Source organism: Lates calcarifer, linkage group LG12 (genome assembly GCF_001640805.2).
Source record: "Lates calcarifer isolate ASB-BC8 linkage group LG12, TLL_Latcal_v3, whole genome shotgun sequence".
NCBI classification, from domain to species: Eukaryota; Metazoa; Chordata; class Actinopteri; family Centropomidae; genus Lates; species Lates calcarifer.
Genome location: NC_066844.1, coordinates 21,308,352 through 21,328,330, shown reverse-complemented (window position 1 = coordinate 21,328,330; position 19,979 = coordinate 21,308,352). Strand labels below are relative to the sequence as shown.

The window sequence follows — 19,979 nt, the reverse complement described above, 5'->3', positions numbered from 1 at the left end:
GCCACACCACTTAAAATCCAGCTTGGCTCTGTCCTTACTGTAGCTCTACACTAACAAAGGAGGAATGAGGAGTAAGGGCAGAAGATGGCAGGAGAGGACAGGAAGTGGAGAGAAAAAAGGGCAGGAGCAAGCTGTAGTACCTTCAGCTGTTTATAGGTGAGGGGTAGCCAGTCTCCTGTGTGGCGGCCGTGATGATGTGTAAGAGGATCTGCGGCCTGTGCAGCAGCGAGAAGCCCAGTCAGCAGGACCGGCCGTCTCAGCCAGCCAGCGCTCCCTTGTAGGGCGGATGAAACTATCAAGTGTATGTGTCTTTTGTGATCTATTGATCCACAGCCCTAGTTCAGTGGTGGTCGCACAGGAAAGGGTTGCGTTCCTGTCTTATCATCCTGACCCCACTTTGCTTATTGCCCAGTGCATACCTCTTTACCTCTCCTCACTTTCCTCTGTGGCGTCTCACTTTGGCGACTGAGGGAAGATGTTCATTTTGGCCTCCTTAAATGCCTCCTTTACCTGCAGCAGGAGGTGCATAGGCTATTTGATTGATGATTTTAGAATAACATTTTTGCATAGTTGGTGCATAGTTGACTGTGAAATATGAAGAATTACAATGTTTTTGATCTGTGATGTCAGGATCTCTTTGGGTTAAACAAACACTGGCTTTCTGTCTCTAAAGGCAATTTGGTGAAGTAGTTTTCTTACTGAAAAAGTTGTTGAGGACCAAACAAAATGTCCACTTTCATAGAATGACCACAGAATGACCTGTGCAGGTCATTTCATGCTTAATCACATTGGAGGATTTTAAACATGTGCAAAAGGTGATGGATTTTGTAAATGAAAAATAGAATTAGAGAATAACAGGCTGCCAACGCAGACACTGACACAAGTTTTCCAACACTTAAGTATAGTAGTATAGTATTTTATAGTACAGAGAGCTTCAAAGCACTGTTCATGTAAGAACCAATACAATAAGCACATGCTTTCTGAATGTGCCTCTCCTCTTTATTTACTGATGATTCTCTGGTAAATGATGCCATTTGTTTTCGTAAACTCTTTGGCCAATGTGATGAATAATTTCATGCACACATTATCCCCACAGTCTGAGGGTTACTGTATATTTTCTCATGAGTTAACTGATGTTTAAAGCCTTCAAACAAAACATGGAACACATCTGAAGTTTGCTAAAATAATTGAACTGGTTTATTCAAATTTAGAAAATTGTATTAAGTCGTCTCTAGATGATGAAACAAACTTATCAGGTGCACTAGCTGTCTGGAACCTTGAAAATACATGGTCAATTCATTTTTTTTAAATTCAAATTGTTATTGGCAAGAGTTGTGAAATCTGATAACAGTTACATGATCGGTATGATACCGTTGCACTCCAAAACAAGAGTTAATTTACAAATTGTGTATTATTTCTGAATGATTATTGGTCTCAATTGTGGGCCAGCGGTCATACCCTCATAGATTAATGAATATTCCATCAGCTGAAAAAAAACCAATGGTATACTGGCTTTATAATGATTTTTAGGGTTGGGGTCCTGTAGAAATATAGAAATGTGCTTCACTGGCATCTGACAATTTACCAAATTATTCTCAAAATGTTGTTAATATTTCCATGACGTAGAAAGTTAGTTGCAGTTTACACACAGACCAAATCTGCAGAATCCCACAACAGTCACGGCAGGAGGGGATACTGAGCTTTTAGACTGACCGGTTATCTAACCATTAGGCCACTGCTTACCTCATGTGTTTCTGCTTGTACAGGTTCTGGCTTTTACTTCATTCTGCTTAGTCAAGATCAGTTAACTTCATCATATACATTCACGTGTTGTCTCAGTCTTGTAAGAGCTCCGGGCTAAGACCCTGTCCATCTCACATCATTCATATCAGTCATTTTCCCAATCCACTAATGTCTTTGTCCTTTATCACACCTGAGGAGGAACCTCTGAGTAATATTCATGGTTGGCGTCCATTCATTCCTCCTCCGCTGTTCGTGTCCTCACCTTTCCAGGCTGCTTGTCTCCTCTACTCGACCGACATCCTATCGCTCACCGTTGCACTGTATGTCAATGAGTGTGTCTAAGTGTGTGTGTTACCGTCAGCTGCAGGAAACCTGATCACAGCACTCATGCATCAAAGAGAGGAAGAGGGGGCAGTGGTGAGGAAGAGAAATGCAGCGTTGCAGTTCTTGTTTTCCCCTGTGATGGGGAGAGAGGACTGCCTGGGCTTTTCAAATGTCTGATGTGATTAGGCAATGTTAAAGCTGCTCTAGTCATACAGGAAGAGCAGGACAGGATGGATGGAGGGCATGCTAGCATTTTTTTTAGCCATCGCTGTGCATGTGCACAAGTCTGTGTTTTTGTATTTTGATATACATGGAAATATAGTTAAGATGATTCAGCTTGAATTGGCTGCTGTACATTGTGGGAAAAAAGAGAAGCTTAAACAGTGCTTAAGCTTAACAGATTTTGTTGATGCAAAAATGTTACCCTCTTCCTGGCTGTGGCGTTTTGGTGACCATCTTGTAACAGGAGTGTGCAGCAGACCAGTCATTTCTTGTCAGGCGTCTGCAGGACAGCAACTAACGCACGAGGGGAGCTCACGGCTAAAGCAGCAGCTGAATCTGAATCTCAGCATGTAGCACTGTACACACCAATACGTTCTGTCCCTATCCCAACATCTCCGTCCCTCTGTGTGTGTCTCTGTCCATTACTCTGCTTTTCCCTCTCCCCTCCACTGCCTCCACTCTGGCGTTCTTTTTTTTTCCAGGGTGTAGTAAATTAGAGTGAGGGCCAGGCTTTAGTGCTCTGTCTGAGTCCTCAGTCTCTGATGACACAGCATCCTCCTGTACTGGGCTGAGTGAGGAAGGGATGGGGTGGGGGTGGGAAGAACGGGGTGGGGGGTTGAGTGTGCTCTCACTGCTGGCCAGGTTGGTATAAAGACAGAGGGTGGGGTAAGGGTGGGAAAGTGTGGTTTTGCAGCACAACCTACAGGTAAAAAAAAAAATAGGATGACGCATTATTTCAAATATCGTATTGTATAATTTGCAGGGAGATTATTTTGCAGTCATTTAGATGAAACGTTACCAGCAAAGTTCTCACTGCAGTGAGCTTAAACACAAGTACATGAGTTATGTTTCTGGCTGTAATGCTTAATAGATATTAAAGCTCCTTCTTGGATCTGTGTTATGTCACAAAGCATCAAAGTTTCACGGTGAACAGCGAGGAAGTCCACTTAAGATATTTTTGCTTCACTGTAAATTGAATCAAAATGTTCTTAGTCCATCACAGGTGCTCATTACAGAATGGGCTAAAATCCAGCTAAAGCTGTATGAGTGTCACGTTTTCTGTTCAGCTCTGCAAAGAGACCTTCGAATCCCGACATGTTATTTGTCTAAGTTTTGACTTGCAGTATTTAAAGGTCCAGGTTAACAACTGTTTTTATCATTTTTACAATAAATTGATTAATTGTTTAGTCTTGTTTAGTTCAGGTCAAAACTCCAACAAAAAAGGTATTTGATTTGCAACGATATAAAACTTGGAGAATCCACAAACAAGAAGCTGGAAACAGCCTTTTTTTCTTGACAATATCTTAAGAGAAATAATTAATTATCAAAATTGTTGACAAACACATATTGTCCAATTGATTAATCAACTAATTGCTTTTACTATGCAGTACTGTAATCTTCTAATAGGTCTACAGATCGCAGAGGCCAAATCTAGAATCAGTTTTGTAAAGTAATAGACCGGTCTGTGTCAGGCCGAGGTCCCGGGATGATCAAAAGAAGTACAACACGTCCTCCCCATGATTTTCTTTCCATTGTTTCTCTGCTTAGATCTCACTCATCACCTCATTCTCAGTTTCTCTCTCTCTCTGCTGCATGCCTACCCGGTCCTCCTCCTTTTCCTCCTCCCCGTCTACCCATCCATCTCAGGTTTGGCTCTCTCCCCTCTGCAGCTCTCTGGCTTTCTGTTCTGCATCACTCCCCCTCCACCCCCCCATCTCTCTCTCTCTCTCTCTCCATCTCTCTCCATCTCTCTCCCTCACCCTCTCCCTCGTCGATTCTCTTTGCTGCTGTCCCATACCCCTGCAAGCTGCTCTCCACATCCCTGCTCCACTATTCCACCTCCTCACACACACACACACACACACACACACACTGTCCTTGCAGCTGCATTGTGCCTCCAGATTCTTGCATATGTGCCTTTTTCTTTAAAGCTCTGTGGAGAATTAGGAACATTTCTTCAGCTTTGCAGCAAATAAGGCTTCCTCACAGCGAGGCTTACTCTGCTGAGTTATGTGTTTATGCATCAGTGTGCATGAATGGATGAATTTAACTATTTAAGTAGATAGGTAGATCAGTGTTATAGGCTGCTCGTGTATGTGCCTTCGTGCACTTTTAACATACATTGTATTACATATAGAGTGTAATCTGTGATCTAGAGCCTGTCTGTATGTTTATCTAGCTGATATGTTGATCCCGCTGAAATGTGCTGTGGAGAGCAAAACCTTAAAAGATGATGAAGTCAGTGTCTCCAATTAACTGTCTGCCAACCTACTGTACAGGAGTTTCTCTGGAAAATTAATTAAACAGGGGAATTGAGTGATTAATAAATCAATTAATCACTGTTAAGAATGTATCACACAACAGTTTTGTGTTTGCATTGTCTGGGTGTGGGTGTTTCCAGAGGTAGGATTCATGCTGTGCTCATTCGGCTGGGATAACTACTCCGTGTGTACCATGTCTGACCATGATTAAAGCCTATGGTCGTTACACAGTGTGAGTGGTTTTCTATAAAATGGCAAAGATGCTGCTTACTTTGATGGAGTTTTGAGTTCATCCAAATTGCAATAAGCACCTATTGCCTGCAGCTCTTCATTTATCCACCTCACCACAGCTACTTAGCTTTTCTACCGTTCTCCTGTGTGGTGGTATACCATGAAAAAACAAAACAAAACAAGACTTTAACAAAAATAATGTCCAGTTAACAGACTGCGCATATGATTCATCTGTGACCACACAGTTTTGCTCATATTCTTAAAATAGGTTCGACTTTGGCCTGTTGTCAGGAGATAGGAGCAGCCCATTTTATCTTTCTGCTTGATGTAGGCTACAAGCCACAAGATTGGTTTAGTCTTTGCTTTGTGCCCTGCATGTTTCATCTTACCTACCTCATGACCTCTAGTTAACACAGAATTATTCAGTTTAGTCAGTTAAATTGAATTTAATTTATGATTTAGATAATATACTATTTTGTGACAATTAATCCTTCATTGAGAAAAATTACGCATTTAGTATTTTAAAAGCTTAAATCATTGATCAATTATCGATCAGTGCGGCAGACGATCAATTAAGGAAATTGCCTGAGATTTGCATCCCTTGTTGTAATTGTGCCAGGTTGCCAAGTTTGCCTCAACAAATTTTCAGCCTCCAAGTCGACACAGTTCATTGACTAACAGAAGCCTCTTTGTAGTTGAATCTTTATGAAAATGTGTGGATTTCCATATGCTGGAAAGGATGACCTACATTGATACTCAGACTCAATAAGGACAAAGCAGACGTGTGTGTGTGTGTGTGTGGGTGGGTGTGTGGGGTGGAAGTTTTCAAAAACCTCTGCAAATTCACCAGCCTTATCCACCGCAATACTCCTCACTTGATTAACATGTGGAACACAGTTATGCATGCTCGGCATCTGTGAACTGGTAATGATATATCGCTCATTTTACAATCTCTCCCTCCATCTGCATACTGCATACGCTTGGTCAGCAAAACACTTAGCCTGACCTCCAAGGGAATGATCTGAACATGACTGTAGATCCTGTGCTGTCCTGTTTTTATAATGTTGATTAACTGTAGATAATTCTCTTCTTCATGTGAGAGGAAATTTAAAGTGGATGCTCTATATGCAGTGAGGAACAGGAGAGAGAGAGAGAGAGAGGAGTCCTCCTTGGATGGAGAGAATACATTTTGTCTTTCCCCCACACTGTGGACGCCGGTTTTGCTTTAATTAGATTTCAGGACACTGCTCGTCTCTGGACACTTCTGGTCGCCTCCTCGGTTCTTTCTAGTGTTTCCCGTGGTGTTGAACCACAAACTCGTGGTGTGTGTATGTGTGTGTGTGTTTTTCTAGTTGCTTGTGTCATATGCATACAAAAGACCAATTGCTTCTATTAAAAGTGTGTTCTCTACAGCAGCAGGTCCTCATTTTTGAGTGCAGTGACCATCATTACTCGAATGAAAACTAGACATAAAATTTAGATATTTTTTCCAGTCTGCAGGAAAGTGCATTCATATCAAAGGATGTAAATTTGTATCATAAATTCAAAATTATATAAATTATTGCAGCGTCTGATGCAAATTGATCTCGACATTGTTCTTCGGTGCTCGTCACATACAGGGCATGATATGTTTTCTGTAAATACCAGCAGCCGGCATCGTCAGCCGTGTCATAAATACGCATGAGAGGATGCAGTGAGGGAGGAAAAACAACCTGCCATGTACACCCTCATAAGTCGCTCACAGATTCTCATCCAAACCACACATTTACAAATTATCCGTGAACCAGCTCTAGACCGTAATGCCTTTATGTAACAGTGTGTGTAAATGTAAAGTATCCTAGTAGTCGGTTTGTTTTGTAAATAATAATACCTCTCACTCTGACCCCACATTATTTTTGTCCAAAATCTGGGCACAAACGACCACCAACTACACACTCACATGCACAAACACAAACGCACACTGCTGCCTCACCCCAGTGCCCAGCCCCACTTGGCCCAGTGCTGTTTATGGGTGGGGAGTGGTTGTTGAGAGCCTAGAGTCAGCAGATCTGGCCCTGATCGATGACAGCATTTGCAGTTCTCTTCCAGTAAGAGCTTTAAACTTGGGGAGAAGAGAGTCATTTGGCCATGAAGATGGTGGGGAGGGGGGGTGGCAGAGCTTCCCATGCGCCTGTCTGCTGCTTCTGAGGCAGCTCAAAGCTACTGATGTGGTGAAAAGCTCGCCAGGACCCGGGCATCCAGTCTGATGCAACCAGGGCAGAGGTGTTAACTGTCCTACTCTTGGTTCTTGGGTGACTGGCCACAGAGGGAGTGATGTCAGTGGAGTAAAACAGAGTCTCCTGTCCTTGCTGACTCTGTGTGACTATGTGCCCTTTTGTATACCTTTATCTTTTTCTTTTACTACACTGTTTTTATCCCGTGTGCTTTGCATAGAGTGAAGCCATTACAGTATGAAGTGCTTCCCTCACTGTTGTCTCATCGCTAGTAGGCTAAAGACTATAAAATGGGTAAAGTAACAACAGTGTGAGCACTTCAAAATCAAAATCAAAAATCCCAAAAATTTTTTTACCATCACTTGTATTGTGAGAATCAGCTCTGTAGCTACAGTGGAAACCAATGCGGTAGTGCTCCATGACTCAGAGGTGAGCTCAGGACTCACATCAGCTGATCTACAGTCAAGCTATAGTCATCTCTTCCTCATTTAAGTAAGCTAGCACAAAGAGCTGCAGACCATATGTGCCATATAATTAATTCTGCAATTTATCTAACTGTCTTGCTCTCTCTCTCTCTCTCTCTCTCTCCCCACAGACATTTATAGTCCTAAACAAAGGGAAAACAATCTTCCGCTTCAGTGCCACGCCCTCCTTGTACATCTTAAGCCCTTTTAATCTACTTAGGCGAATAGCTATTAAGATTTTGATACATTCATATCCTTTCAAGTGATTCCTTTTCTCTGCTTTATAGTGAATAAAGACAGATGTTGCAGTATTTTTTAACATGGTTTATTCTGCTTGTATCACAAGTGGTCAGTGAATAGTAAGTAAAGCTAAATCACTGTCTTTAGTATTAAAATGTTATTCATGTATATGTTGAAACTTTCCTTAACCTTTTTCCTCACGTTATTCAGCATGATCATCATGTGTACGATTTTGACCAACTGTATTTTCATGACATTTAGTGACCCCCCAGAGTGGTCCAAACAAGTAGAGTGAGTACACATCTATACTTGTTATTAGCAGTCATGTCCTTGTTATGTGTGTTTGTCACCATTTTACTGTCTTCTCTTCTTTGTTTTTCTCTTTTCTTTTTCAAGGTATACCTTCACGGGTATCTATACATTTGAGTCACTCACAAAAATTGTTGCCCGAGGGTTCTGTATAGATGGGTTCACCTTTCTCAGAGACCCGTGGAACTGGCTGGATTTCATGGTCATCTCAATGGCGTAAGTATTTAAACTTATTAAATATGTGAAATAAGAGGTACATCAAACTGACTACGGGCAAATATAAAAGAAATAAAGTAAGAAACATGATGAAAGATGTCAAATAAAAATATTATGACATTTATCATCTAACTTATTTATAAGCCATACTAGTTACAAAGTAACAACGGTTGAATCCCAGTGGCAACAGAACGTCCTCACTGCATCTGCTGTGAGAAAAGTCTGAAGCTGTGTCCAAAATCACCTCCTCATTCACTCATTCACTGCTCCCTTTACAATAGAAACTTCACTATTTAGTTGTTTAGAGTGAGGCCTTTTTGGATCTTTAAAAGGTGCCCGTGTTGCATTGTGGGACTGTTTGGACACTACTTTTTTCAAACTCCATTCGGAGAATTTTCAGGGCACTCAAAAATTTGGACACTCAAATAAAAGGGCAGAGTGATTTCAGACACAGCCTGAGTCGTTTTAGTGTTGTTACAAAAATGTCACAAACCAACATGTTAACTAAACTTCCCACATTAAACATAGTAATAGCCAGAGATTAACATACATATTCCATCATAGCAAACATTTGACTTTGTTTTGGTCTTTTAACAACAGTCTGCTGGGGTGGTTTTCACATTGAAACACTTGATTTTTTTCTCCACAATTTTTATTTCATAACAGACAAAGACAGATCTCCCCCCATCTAAAAGCTGCTGTGGGCAACGTTGGAGATATTAGAGAGAATGTGTGAGAACAAAATCTCTGAACCTGAAACACTATTATTAGTCAACACATACAGTACATGTCATCTGCAGCAGCATATACAGAGCACACTGTGAAGTGGCAACTCTGTGTCAAAGCTTCATTCAATAGTGCAGGGCAACTTTTTTGCAATCTTTATAAAATTTGTGCTGTTTTACCTTGGTCACAACTCAGTCTAGTAGTTACTGATTATCACTCAAGCATGTGTTGCATATAGGTTTGTCACCACAGTTTCAGTACAAGCAACTTCTTATCCAAATTTATTTCAGTGCCAGTTACTTTTGTTTCATGTCACCTTCTCTGTGGACATGGATTTGTTCCCCTTTGCAGGCCTGTAAAGACTAGGCTGAGTTGTGCATTTGTGATCATAATCAGTTATTGAGACCCAGAACATTGAATTTTATAATTAATGGTGGAGTATAAGGTGATTTTCTTAAACTAAATATAGCAAAAAGATTCTAAACAAAAATTGCCCACAGCACCTTTAATCCCCATGAGTCCATCATACCACCTTGCTAATGCTTATTAAAATACCATGTAACTATCTATTCTCTCTCTCCTCTGTTTGGGATGGCTGCTGAGTAACTGTATCTGATCCACCTTGCAGGTATATAACAGAGTTTGTAAACCTAGGCAATGTGTCAGCTCTGCGTACGTTCAGGGTTCTGAGGGCTTTGAAAACAATTTCAGTTATCCCAGGTAAGACAGTCCAGGTGTTTGTGTTTGCGGGTGGGCGAGTCACGGGGGGGTTGATGTTAGGTGTGGTTTTGTTTCAGTCCCCTCTCCTCTCCTCTTCCTCCTTCGTTCTCTTCCCACTTGGTCGGACAGGCGCTTTCTCTCTCACCGTGGTGTCCCCTCCCGGTCCTCTTCGGTGGTGGTGGTGCTGGTGTCGTGCTCTTGCGCGTACATGCGTGCGTGTGTGTGTGTTGTTGTTATTGTGTGTGTTGTGTGTCATGGGGTTCTGTTCTGTGTGTCATCCTACCTTATTACAGATATATAACAGAGTTTGTGGACCTTGGGAATGTCTCGGCGCTGAGAACGTTCAGGGTTCTCCGAGCATTGAAAACTATTTCTGTCATTCCAGGTGAGACTCCCATTTAAACACTAAGGCTGAGCTTACTTTACATATTAGCTGTCTTTATTTCCAGTACTTTTTTTTCTTAAGGAGGATGTTTTAGAATTCCTACTTTTTTTTATTTTTTAACTTTTGTTTTATGATGATCAAAAATGGTAGCAATACATTTTTGATAGGCTTAGCAGTCTAGTGGCAGTCTTTTGGGCTCACATGTCCCATATGGGCAGCTGGTATGTAACAGCTATCTTTCTGTACATTTCAACCCAAAAACAAATATAATAAATTTACAAAACAATGTGATCATACAGGGTAAGAGTTTAGATATTATTTCCAAGGAGCTGACTTTAGGATTTCAGGATATTAGGGAAAAACATCTGTGCACATCAGGTTTGTGTTCATTTCCTTCACTGCCTTCTTATTTCTTAAGACGTTTTTTTAAATTCCCTAAGACTGCCAAGCCTAATTTGACAACACACTGACGCTGCATGAAGCTTTGAGACACATGCTTTTAAAAGTTTGGCTTTAAGGGGCTTTTCTTTTGGATTTTTTTTCTTTATTTATTTGATTCAGATTTTTTGATTGCTCTTTTCTTTTTTTCTTTTTTCTTTTTTTTTTTTGAAGATCTTTGTCCATCCTGGGAGCATAAGAGAAACATGAATGAAAGCAGATGAGCAAAATTCTGCACACATTTGTCAAATTTAATAAGATTTTTTTCTGGGGAACACACAGCAGCATAAGTTTCTACATTTGCATATATGTAAGATCCACTCAAAATACTTGTAAAACAATTTTGCAGACACTATGAAGTCACTGTACATCAGCACATATATGCATGCACACACTCTGAGTACACAATATAGTGTCAGCATAAAGTCACCCTCCAGCATGTAGCGCTCAGTTGTGCTCTGGGCTAAACCAGCCTGAGGGCTTGCCCAGCACCGAAAGAGTGGGAGAAAGGGGGTGCCTGGGATGGGAACGGTTCTTCAGTTAAAGCAAGGTCACCATCACGGTTTACAGACAAGTGATGCTGACACAGAGTCAATTTCTTCAGCCTTGGCGTTTAAATGACCTGCATGCCACCTCTCATTGCCCCCCTCCTTCCCAACCACCTATACTCTTCCTCGCCTGTCCTCTCTTTCTCCTCTTCACTTCCTGCTTCCTTGACTGAGCCTGGTTCTGGCTGTTTGCTGTTTGCTGTGGTGCTGCCGTGTTCAGTTGATTTGTTGGATGCAGTGTGATTAATAACTGCAGTTAGTCAGGGATGCTCCCATAGATGAACACAAGTAATATAAAGGGGAAATTATAACCTCATGATATGATTTCTCTTTTCCAGATGGATCTTAAATCCAGCTGTAGTGCTGCCTGCTCTCTCTCAGTGAAAAACATACACATTTCTATAGTGTGGTGTACTTACAGAGTAGTCTATGTAAAATGTGCAAATGAAAATGTGTTTTTCTGATGGAAACATCCCACATAGCTGCAGTGTTTGTTGTGGTGTTATGTGTTTTATGAAAAAAAAACCTGAATGTGATATCTGTACCTGTGGTTTAACTACATAGTCATGTCTTTGATTTTACTGAATGTCTCTAGAAAAATCTCCTCTTGATAACCATATAGATAGAAAACTGCACTATATACATAAATCCCACCAAGGGTTTAAACTTGAGGATGTGTTCAGGTGATAACAAGCTGCCTGAATTTCTGCCGAGCTGAGTTTGGATAACTTTTTGAATATTTGTGTAAAATCTGTGCACAATATTTTACTCAGACATGGGCTGCTTTTTATAATAGGCTTTTGTAATGGAAGGAAGTTAAGTATTGTGAGACAAAATAACCAGTAATTAAATTTAAAGGTATTAAAAAAACACCCTTAGGTGTTATTTATTAACATCCAAAAACTCAGCTAATCTGCTTCATCAGGACTGTGTGCGTGGTTTGATCAGATTTGACTGACAGTGGCCTGGTAACATAAGCAAACTACCTAATAGCTGTCATCAGATGAGATTGATGTTTTTTCTATCTGAGCCTTGCCCACCTCAAACTAGTGACAGGGAGCACAGGCAAAAAAATAAAAAAAACGAAATCTCTTATATTCCTTTTTCACCAAATTAGCTCTTCCTCCTGAACTGGTTATGTTCAGTATTCTTGTAACCCTGGTTACACAGCTGTTTTGAGCAGAACCACTGTCATGAAGACTGCATCATTAATAGAGAGCGTTGCACATTGATTGCATTCATTACCTATTTTGGGTCCAGCTGGGAGCTGACTCTTCAGGGTTCTGAACCAATGTATGTTTGGTCAGATGCTCCCAAAAGCTCAAATTTAAGTGTGTGAAACAGAAGAGAACTCATTCCATGTTGATAGAAAAGGGATACCAGTGATCTCTATGTGTTTGTTATATTATGAGATGCATATTTTCGCCATGCTCAGTTCATACCCTAAAAATCAAACACCTCCAGGAAAACCGCAAGCTGCAAGAAAATTAGCACAGGAGAAGAGACAGGGTTTTTCCTCCCAGGAGACGTGGAGATGCAGGGCAACATGTTCCTCTGTCTCTCAGCTGCAGAGTTGTGCCTGCAGTCAATGACTGAAGATATTAAGCCCCCAAGCCAACACACACACACAGATACCACACACAGGCCATACTTTTTTATTACCTTATGGGAATACCTGTGCCATTATTGCACTGTGCTTACATTATTTATGTTTGGATATCAGAGAATTTCAATTTCTACCCTAAATATCTTTCACACCAAAACCAGGTTCTCAGCTTTCTTCTCTCTACTGTGGGCTCTATTGTATTGCCACCGTGCAGAAGTGTCTTTATGTAGCAATTAAACAGTGATAAAGCAGTTAACTTATTACATGTATACATGATTTAAACTCCCTAGATATCTTTATTTACTCCAAAGTTGGAAACGGGAAAGCTAAATTTAACAGGAGAACAATAAACTCATCATTCCAGACAGACCTCATCAACTCACCAGCACATCATAAATCAGAGCCAATATTTTCCAAGAGTGATGATTTTTCTGTTCAGATGTTCGAATTACAGTCTGTATTTGCTCAAATTATACATCAAGTGATACATACCCACAACATGGCATCAACTATTTAAGTAATAAAAAAGGGACAACTGCCTTAACTACATATTTCCATGCAATAGAGAAGAGAATGCACAAGACACTGAAAATCAGTTTCTGGTGTTGAGGCTTGGCATCACTGGGTGTAGATGCTTGTGTAATGATGCCTGCCAAGTTTAGATTTATGTAAGAGCCTGCAAAGGGTTAAATACAAGATTAGATGTACATTACTTAACTAAACTTCTTTCCTACGTGACTTGAGTCAGCTCTGAATTGCATCTGTAAATCCAAACTCAGCTTGTGCATTCTTGCAGCGCCAAAAGTTGCAAGTCTTTTTATTTGCGTCTATCTGTGTGTGTGTTTTTGTGTGTGTGTGTGGTGTGTGTGTGTGTGTGTGTGTGCATTCTGAATGGGTATGCTGGTGCGTGTGTGTATGTGAGTCGGCTTGTTTGCCATGTATGTGCATTCGTGCACACCTGTGTGGATGCGTGCGTGCGGGCATGTGTGTTTATCATGTATTAATTGACAGGCCTGAAGACCATTGTGGGCGCTCTGATCCAGTCTGTGAAGAAACTGTCGGACGTGATGATCCTGACCGTCTTCTGTCTCAGCGTCTTTGCTCTGATTGGACTGCAGCTCTTCATGGGGAACCTGCGGAATAAGTGTGTAATCTGGCCGATCAACATGACTGAGCAGTACCTGGCAAATGGTAGCAGGGGTTTTGACTGGGACAGATACATCATGAATGACAGTGAGTAATTACCTTGACACTTGATTATAACTAGTTGCACATGACTACATAAATGGAGAATGATATGTGTTTGCATCTTGGTAATTCCTTTCTCCTTGTATTGTTTTATTTTTTAGAAATGTTATTGTTCTACCTGATATAAAAAATTCACAGAAACATTGAATAATGAAGGTGCTCAGTGGCTAATGCAAGTGGCTGTGGTCTGTTTTTTTTTTTTTCCACAGCTAATTTCTACTTCCTCCCTGGCCAGCTTGATGCTCTACTATGTGGAAATAGTTCTGACTCAGGGTAAGTCAGTGCTTCTTTCACTTGCCTCCATATTTATGCTTTACTGTTTTTTGCAAGTGTCTCCCATTTTTCTGTTGTTCTTTCACAAGTCTTGCGAAATGTTTACACATATCATCGGTGATGTAACCATGTCAGCACCAGACAGTTTCGCCCATTTGATCCATCCAGGGTTGATCTGGCCCCAGCTTGTGTCCAAGTAACGTGTGGCCCATGGGTCTTGATCCACAGCCATCTTGATGCCATTTTTGTAATGTTCTTGATGGTGTTCTTCCTGTGCAGTCACAGACAGCCAGGTCTCTGCAACAGTCCTGCGACTGTCTGATCAACCGAGTGACCACTTCTTTGCACTCTGGGACCATGGAGACTAACAGAGTTGTCGATGCATGAGTTCTTCAGGAGGTAGTCTTGAGAGCCTCTTGCTTTCAAAGCCGATGAGTGAGATGGTCCAGAATTGCTTCATTGTGTTTTTTTGTAATTCAGACAACCCCTGCAAATCTCTACAATCTGAGCTGCCTTCCTCTTCCTCCAGATCACCTTGAGGATCTTCCACAGTTGTCACAGGAGCCTGGGTCACTTCTTTAAGGCCTTGTAAGGCACTCCACTAGCTTGTTCTAGTGCCCTGTTGACCTCCTTCATGGCTGGCTGTCTCTGCCCCTTCAGTTTCTCAGGGGAAGGTGAAGGGGTTTGCCAAAAATGCCACTTGCTTTCTAGCTCCCTGTCTTCCCTTTACTTGGTGCCACCCTGCTCTGCAGAGGGTGATGACCTCCTCATGATGTTCTGAAGATCTGCTAAGATGGTCTCCCCTCTCTTCCTTGTACTGAATCTTTAGAAATTTCCTGTCCTGTCCTCATCAAACTGGAGCTACTCTTTCTGTCAGCTACTTGATCCATTGATGTTCAGATCTACCTTGACGTGGGGCTTGAGGTGTTCTGGGCATGAGGCTGACGATGAGGGCTGATGATTCTGTACACTGCACCACTCACTCCCCCCACAAGCATCTCATTTTGGCCTGCTGGAACTTCAGGCCATGCAGGTTCTTGCAAACCTTACCACATGTGCAAAAAACCCTTAATTAGCATGTAAACAAGAAACTAGTGCTACAGATACTTTAAAAAGCTAATTTTAGTCATTACAGAGGCCATTACTCAGGGAGAAAACATTTTAGCAATTTACCAAATAAACAGTATGAGCATATTGTTTACTGTGCTATATTTACCATATTGAGAGCATGTGTGTACTCACATACACATACAGTGTAAGCAGTCAACTATGTATTCATAATTCATGAGCCAGACTTTCTTGCTTTTGAAAAGGTCATGAAATATTAAGGTAAGTCATATCAATATCCTACTCCTAATACTTTACATGTAAGCATGCATGCACCAGCAAACAACCACTTATCAAGACTTTTCAAGCTCATTGATGCTCTTTTCATACCCTTGTTGCACCTTGGATGGCCGGTGATGCATATATCTGTGTTCTAACTGTGCTGAAGTGACTGTTTTTACATTGTTGTATGTTCCCTTCAGACGATGTCCAGAGGGCTTCACATGTATGAAAGCTGGAAGGAACCCCAACTATGGCTACACCAGCTTTGACAGCTTTGGATGGGCTTTCCTCACCCTCTTTCGCCTCATGACCCAAGACTTCTGGGAAAATCTCTACATGCTGGTAAAGCAGTGTTTTTCTGATTTGTTCTGACTCTTCTCCTTATTGTCAAATTGATACATAGATGCCCAGAGAAGGCAAAAAGCAGGGCTGTATATTTTGTCACAGTGTGACCTACGGATGAAGTCTTTGACCCTTCTTACACCTGTTTTAGAGAACTATATTAAAGCCTCTCCAGTCCTCGGCAACTACCCAGAGAAGTAAAACACTCCCTAAGCAGTACTAATGATTTTGTCCTCACTTCATCATAAAAAATGTGTACATCGTCATTCTAATACCTGAATGAATCAGCAAAAGTGCCTCCCAGCATCTCTCCCCCTCAGTTCATTTGCCCTCCTGAATAAAAGCAAGGCAAGGACAGCTGATCAGAAAAGCTGTTGCTAGACATGTTTGACTACCCCACCAGTTTTGTATGTCTCTCATGTTTGGAGAGAAGAATTTCTATATTTTAAAAGATGTAAGGGAATTTATTTTTGTTAAATGATCTTTAGAACAGTCATATTCTCTGCCAAATGAATTTTCTAAGAGACTACTGAACCAGTATGACTTATTTGCCTTCTTTAGTCCTCTCACTTTCAGAGACACAAATGCATCCAAGAAAATGTACAACATGCACAGATATGCAGTCTTATACTGCACTACCATGACACTGCACTAGCTTTTCTTTCGTCGTCCTACAGACCTGCACCACCACAGTCATAATAGATTCACTTCATTTGGCAAATAGGCCAGGCACTGTTTTAGTGTGTGTGTGTGTGTGTGTGAGAGAGAGAGAGAGAGTGTGAGGGTGTTAAAACTGGAAATTCCTGCACTCTAAGGCTTCTTTCTTGCCTGGAGGTTTTCCTGGAGAAAGCCATGAACCGGATATAGAAGTACCAGCAAATGCTGACACTACACACTTACATACAGTCCCTCTGACCGAATAAGACAGCATTGTAGAAAAAAACACTTACCAACAAAAAATAACTGTTTCACCAATATGCATTCCATTTATATTTTATCAATATTATTTTATCAATAGAATATTTCTGTTTAAAAACATAGTCTTCCATCTTAAGTAATTTTTGTTGCTTTGTGTGTGTGTTATTTGTTAGACTCTGCGAGCTGCAGGGAAGACCTACATGATCTTCTTTGTACTTGTCATCTTCGTGGGCTCCTTCTACCTGGTGAATCTCATCTTGGCTGTGGTGGCCATGGCTTATGAGGAGCAGAACCAGGCCACTATTGAGGAGGCAGAGCAGAAAGAGGCTGAATTCAAAGCCATGTTGGAGCAGCTGAAGAAGCAGCAAGGAGGAAACACAGGTTGGTTTTATTCAATGTCAAACAACCTTCACCAATTTTTCACAAGTTATGGTTATCATGTGTCTTTTTTTTCTCAGGCTGCTGCCATGGCGACATCTGCAGGCACAGTGTCTGAGGCTGCGTTAGAGGATGAAGGAGGGGGGCACTTGTCCCGCAGCTCCTCTGAGGTCTCTAAGCTGAGCTCCAAGAGTGCCAAGGAGCGCCGAAATCGCAAAAAGAAATGGCGTCAGAAAGAGCAGGAGAAAGAGAAGGGAGACAGTGAAAAGGTTGTTAAGTCTGAGTCAGATGATGGCAGCAAGAAAAGCACCATTCGTTTCCCAGGAAGCCGGCTGGGGAGGAAGACATCCATCATGAACCAGGTAAAGTGAGCAAAAAAAACAAACAAACTATGCAGTAAATGCAGAAAAATGTTTGACTTAACATGTGCAAATACATCTATTGCTGTGGGACCTTAATCTACCTCTCCAGGGATACCAGCAGCAGTCAGTCCTTTGCAGAGGACTGGATTCTAGTTTAAACTTCTTGATGTTGATGTTGGCCTTTCCCTGATGAAAATGATGGTATGCTTGAAAGGGAAAGTCCTCTTTCTCCAGTCTCTTCCTACATTGATGGCTTGGGCTTGACCTTCATGACGTGGTCATGTTGCCAATGGTATCGTCCCTCTGCCAGGGCTCTGGAGCAGCTCCTGGCAATTCTGCTTTGCCCTATATGTGGAGGTTTGTTCGATTGTGAAGTGCATCACACACTGCCTGGACAAGGAATTTGATCTGGTTGGTCTTAGCCTTCCACAGCTTAGCCTAGATCACTTTTTTCTCCAGAACACATTTCCATCTTGACAAGTCCAACTACTGTGTCATTGACACCACTCTGCAGGTCCTCTGCTGCTGTCCTCTCGACTTGGAGACACTTTCTTATTTTGTTGTTGACAAAGCAAGTTGCAAAGGATCCAGCGTACCCTCTCTTACCAGCCTGCTGTGACAAAGCTTTGAGTGTTCACCATCCTCTTTAAGGCCTTGGTTATTTAGAATGGTACTTGTGGTCACATGATAGTATGGATATTGAGGCCCTAAGGATGCTTTCAGACACCTTTTTCACTGGCTTCTCAGTGATGGTTGGATTCATGGTGCTTGCCCACCAGAACAAGTCATCGATCTTGCCTTTCTTCAGCACCAGAGATTTGGACTTGGCTGGTTTTAGGCTCATCAAGGTCCAGCTTATCAGCTCATGTTGTGTAGTAGTTGGAGAAGTCAAAATTAATTTTACATTGTTTTAAGAGAACAAAATATACATTGTCTTGTTTTCGGCCTTTATGTGACAAACTCCCCAATTGCTTGAGATTGTTCATTTCTTTTTCTCTCCATTCTCTGGTTTATTCTTGTTTATCTTTTTTTTTTTTTTTTTTTACCTAGTTTGCCTCTTTGATTTACACATCAACCAAGTCCTGCTGTTTTTAATAACTCTTCACCTCTCCCTCTCTGCACCTGTCTCTCCCTCTTCAGTCACTACTCAGCATCCCAGGCTCGCCCTTCATGTCGCGCCACAACAGCCGCAGCAGCATCTTCAGCTTCAAAGGCCGTTCCAAGGACATGGGCTCAGAGAACGAGTTTGCAGACGATGAGCACAGTACGGTAGAGGAGAGCGAAGACCGCCGGGGCTCCCTGTTTATCCCTTACCGCCGCAACAGCTACAGTGGCTACAGCCAAGGCTCGTCACGCATACACCCGCTGGCACCCCACTCTGGAGGGAAGAGGAACAGCACAGTGGACTGCAATGGCGTGGTGTCTCTCATCGGCCCTGGGCCCGGCAGACGGCTTCTGCCTGAGGTGAAAATAGATAAGGCAGCCACTGATGACAGTGTAAGGACGTCCATGGGACACCAATACAGTCTAGGCATGATGGTGGTGGCCCCGGTCTCTGCAGCTTCTCCTTCACAACCTCTTCCCCTTGGCTCTTGTTCCTCTTTTCCCTAAACTCAGTAGCTCCCTTTTCCTCCCCCGAATATCTAGATTCTGTTTTATTATTTCATCTTACATTGCCACTTCCGCCTCCACCCTGAATCTAATCCCTCTTTTCTGCTGCTCCTTTTGTAACAGCTCTAGAAGACACTAACCAGCTGAAGCAGTATCCTCAAACTCACTGCCTCACCAGCATCACGATTATCCTTTCATTGATTTTTCATTGATTAATATCTAACAATAACGCAATATGATATCAGCCTCCCTCAGATCCTCATAAGCATATGCCTATACAGTTACTGTTATTCATAAAAAAAAACTATTAAAAATTTTTACAGGAAAGAAAAAAAATCACTTCCCACTTCTTTTTCCATTTTTAGTGGCATTCCACGCCCGTACTGTTTTCTATCTCTGCTTTTATCTACCCCTCAATTTCTTTCTGTCTTGTTCTTTCACTTTCACCCTCTTCCTGCCTCTGTCTCTATCCTCCATGTCCTAATTTATCCTCTGCTCCTGAGCCACTGGATGGTGCAACAACAAATTCGAAGCTTTCCTCTATAATGATATTTCTCCTCATTCTAGCTAGCATGGTAGACCCCTCTTTTCTTCTCAACCAATCTACCTGCTTTTACCTTTTTACCTTCTTCACAAAATGTAGCATGGTGTAGCAGCAAATGGTGTCTTGAAGTCCCCTCTGTTCTTGATATGCATGCCACTGCATGCAATTTAAGGTCGCTCACTTAGGGGGTTGTAGTTCTTTTGTGCACAGTACACAGCAGGGGGTTTGGAAATTGTGCAGTAAATTCTCAAATAAAAGCCAGAACTAAATGCTGACTAAAATGTAACATGCATCAAGAAATCTTTTGAAATTTGAAATAAAGCCCAAA

At 41.7% G+C, this 19,979-nt stretch overlaps 1 protein-coding gene across 1 annotated transcript in view; it reads left to right on the top strand.

Moving 5' to 3' along the window:
* The window catches only part of scn8ab (sodium channel, voltage gated, type VIII, alpha subunit b), a 48,458-nt gene that overhangs the window by 5,654 nt on the left and 22,825 nt on the right, over positions 1-19,979 (top strand). Inside the window, exons 3-11 of the mRNA XM_051074529.1 lie at positions 7,590-7,708; positions 7,900-7,989; positions 8,095-8,223; positions 9,963-10,054; positions 13,658-13,879; positions 14,104-14,167; positions 15,697-15,838; positions 16,930-17,496; positions 18,637-18,993. Coding sequence (XP_050930486.1) covers positions 7,590-7,708; positions 7,900-7,989; positions 8,095-8,223; positions 9,963-10,054; positions 13,658-13,879; positions 14,104-14,167; positions 15,697-15,838; positions 16,930-17,496; positions 18,637-18,993 — 1,782 coding nt within the window. The remainder of the gene's footprint in view (positions 1-7,589; positions 7,709-7,899; positions 7,990-8,094; positions 8,224-9,962; positions 10,055-13,657; positions 13,880-14,103; positions 14,168-15,696; positions 15,839-16,929; positions 17,497-18,636; positions 18,994-19,979) is intronic.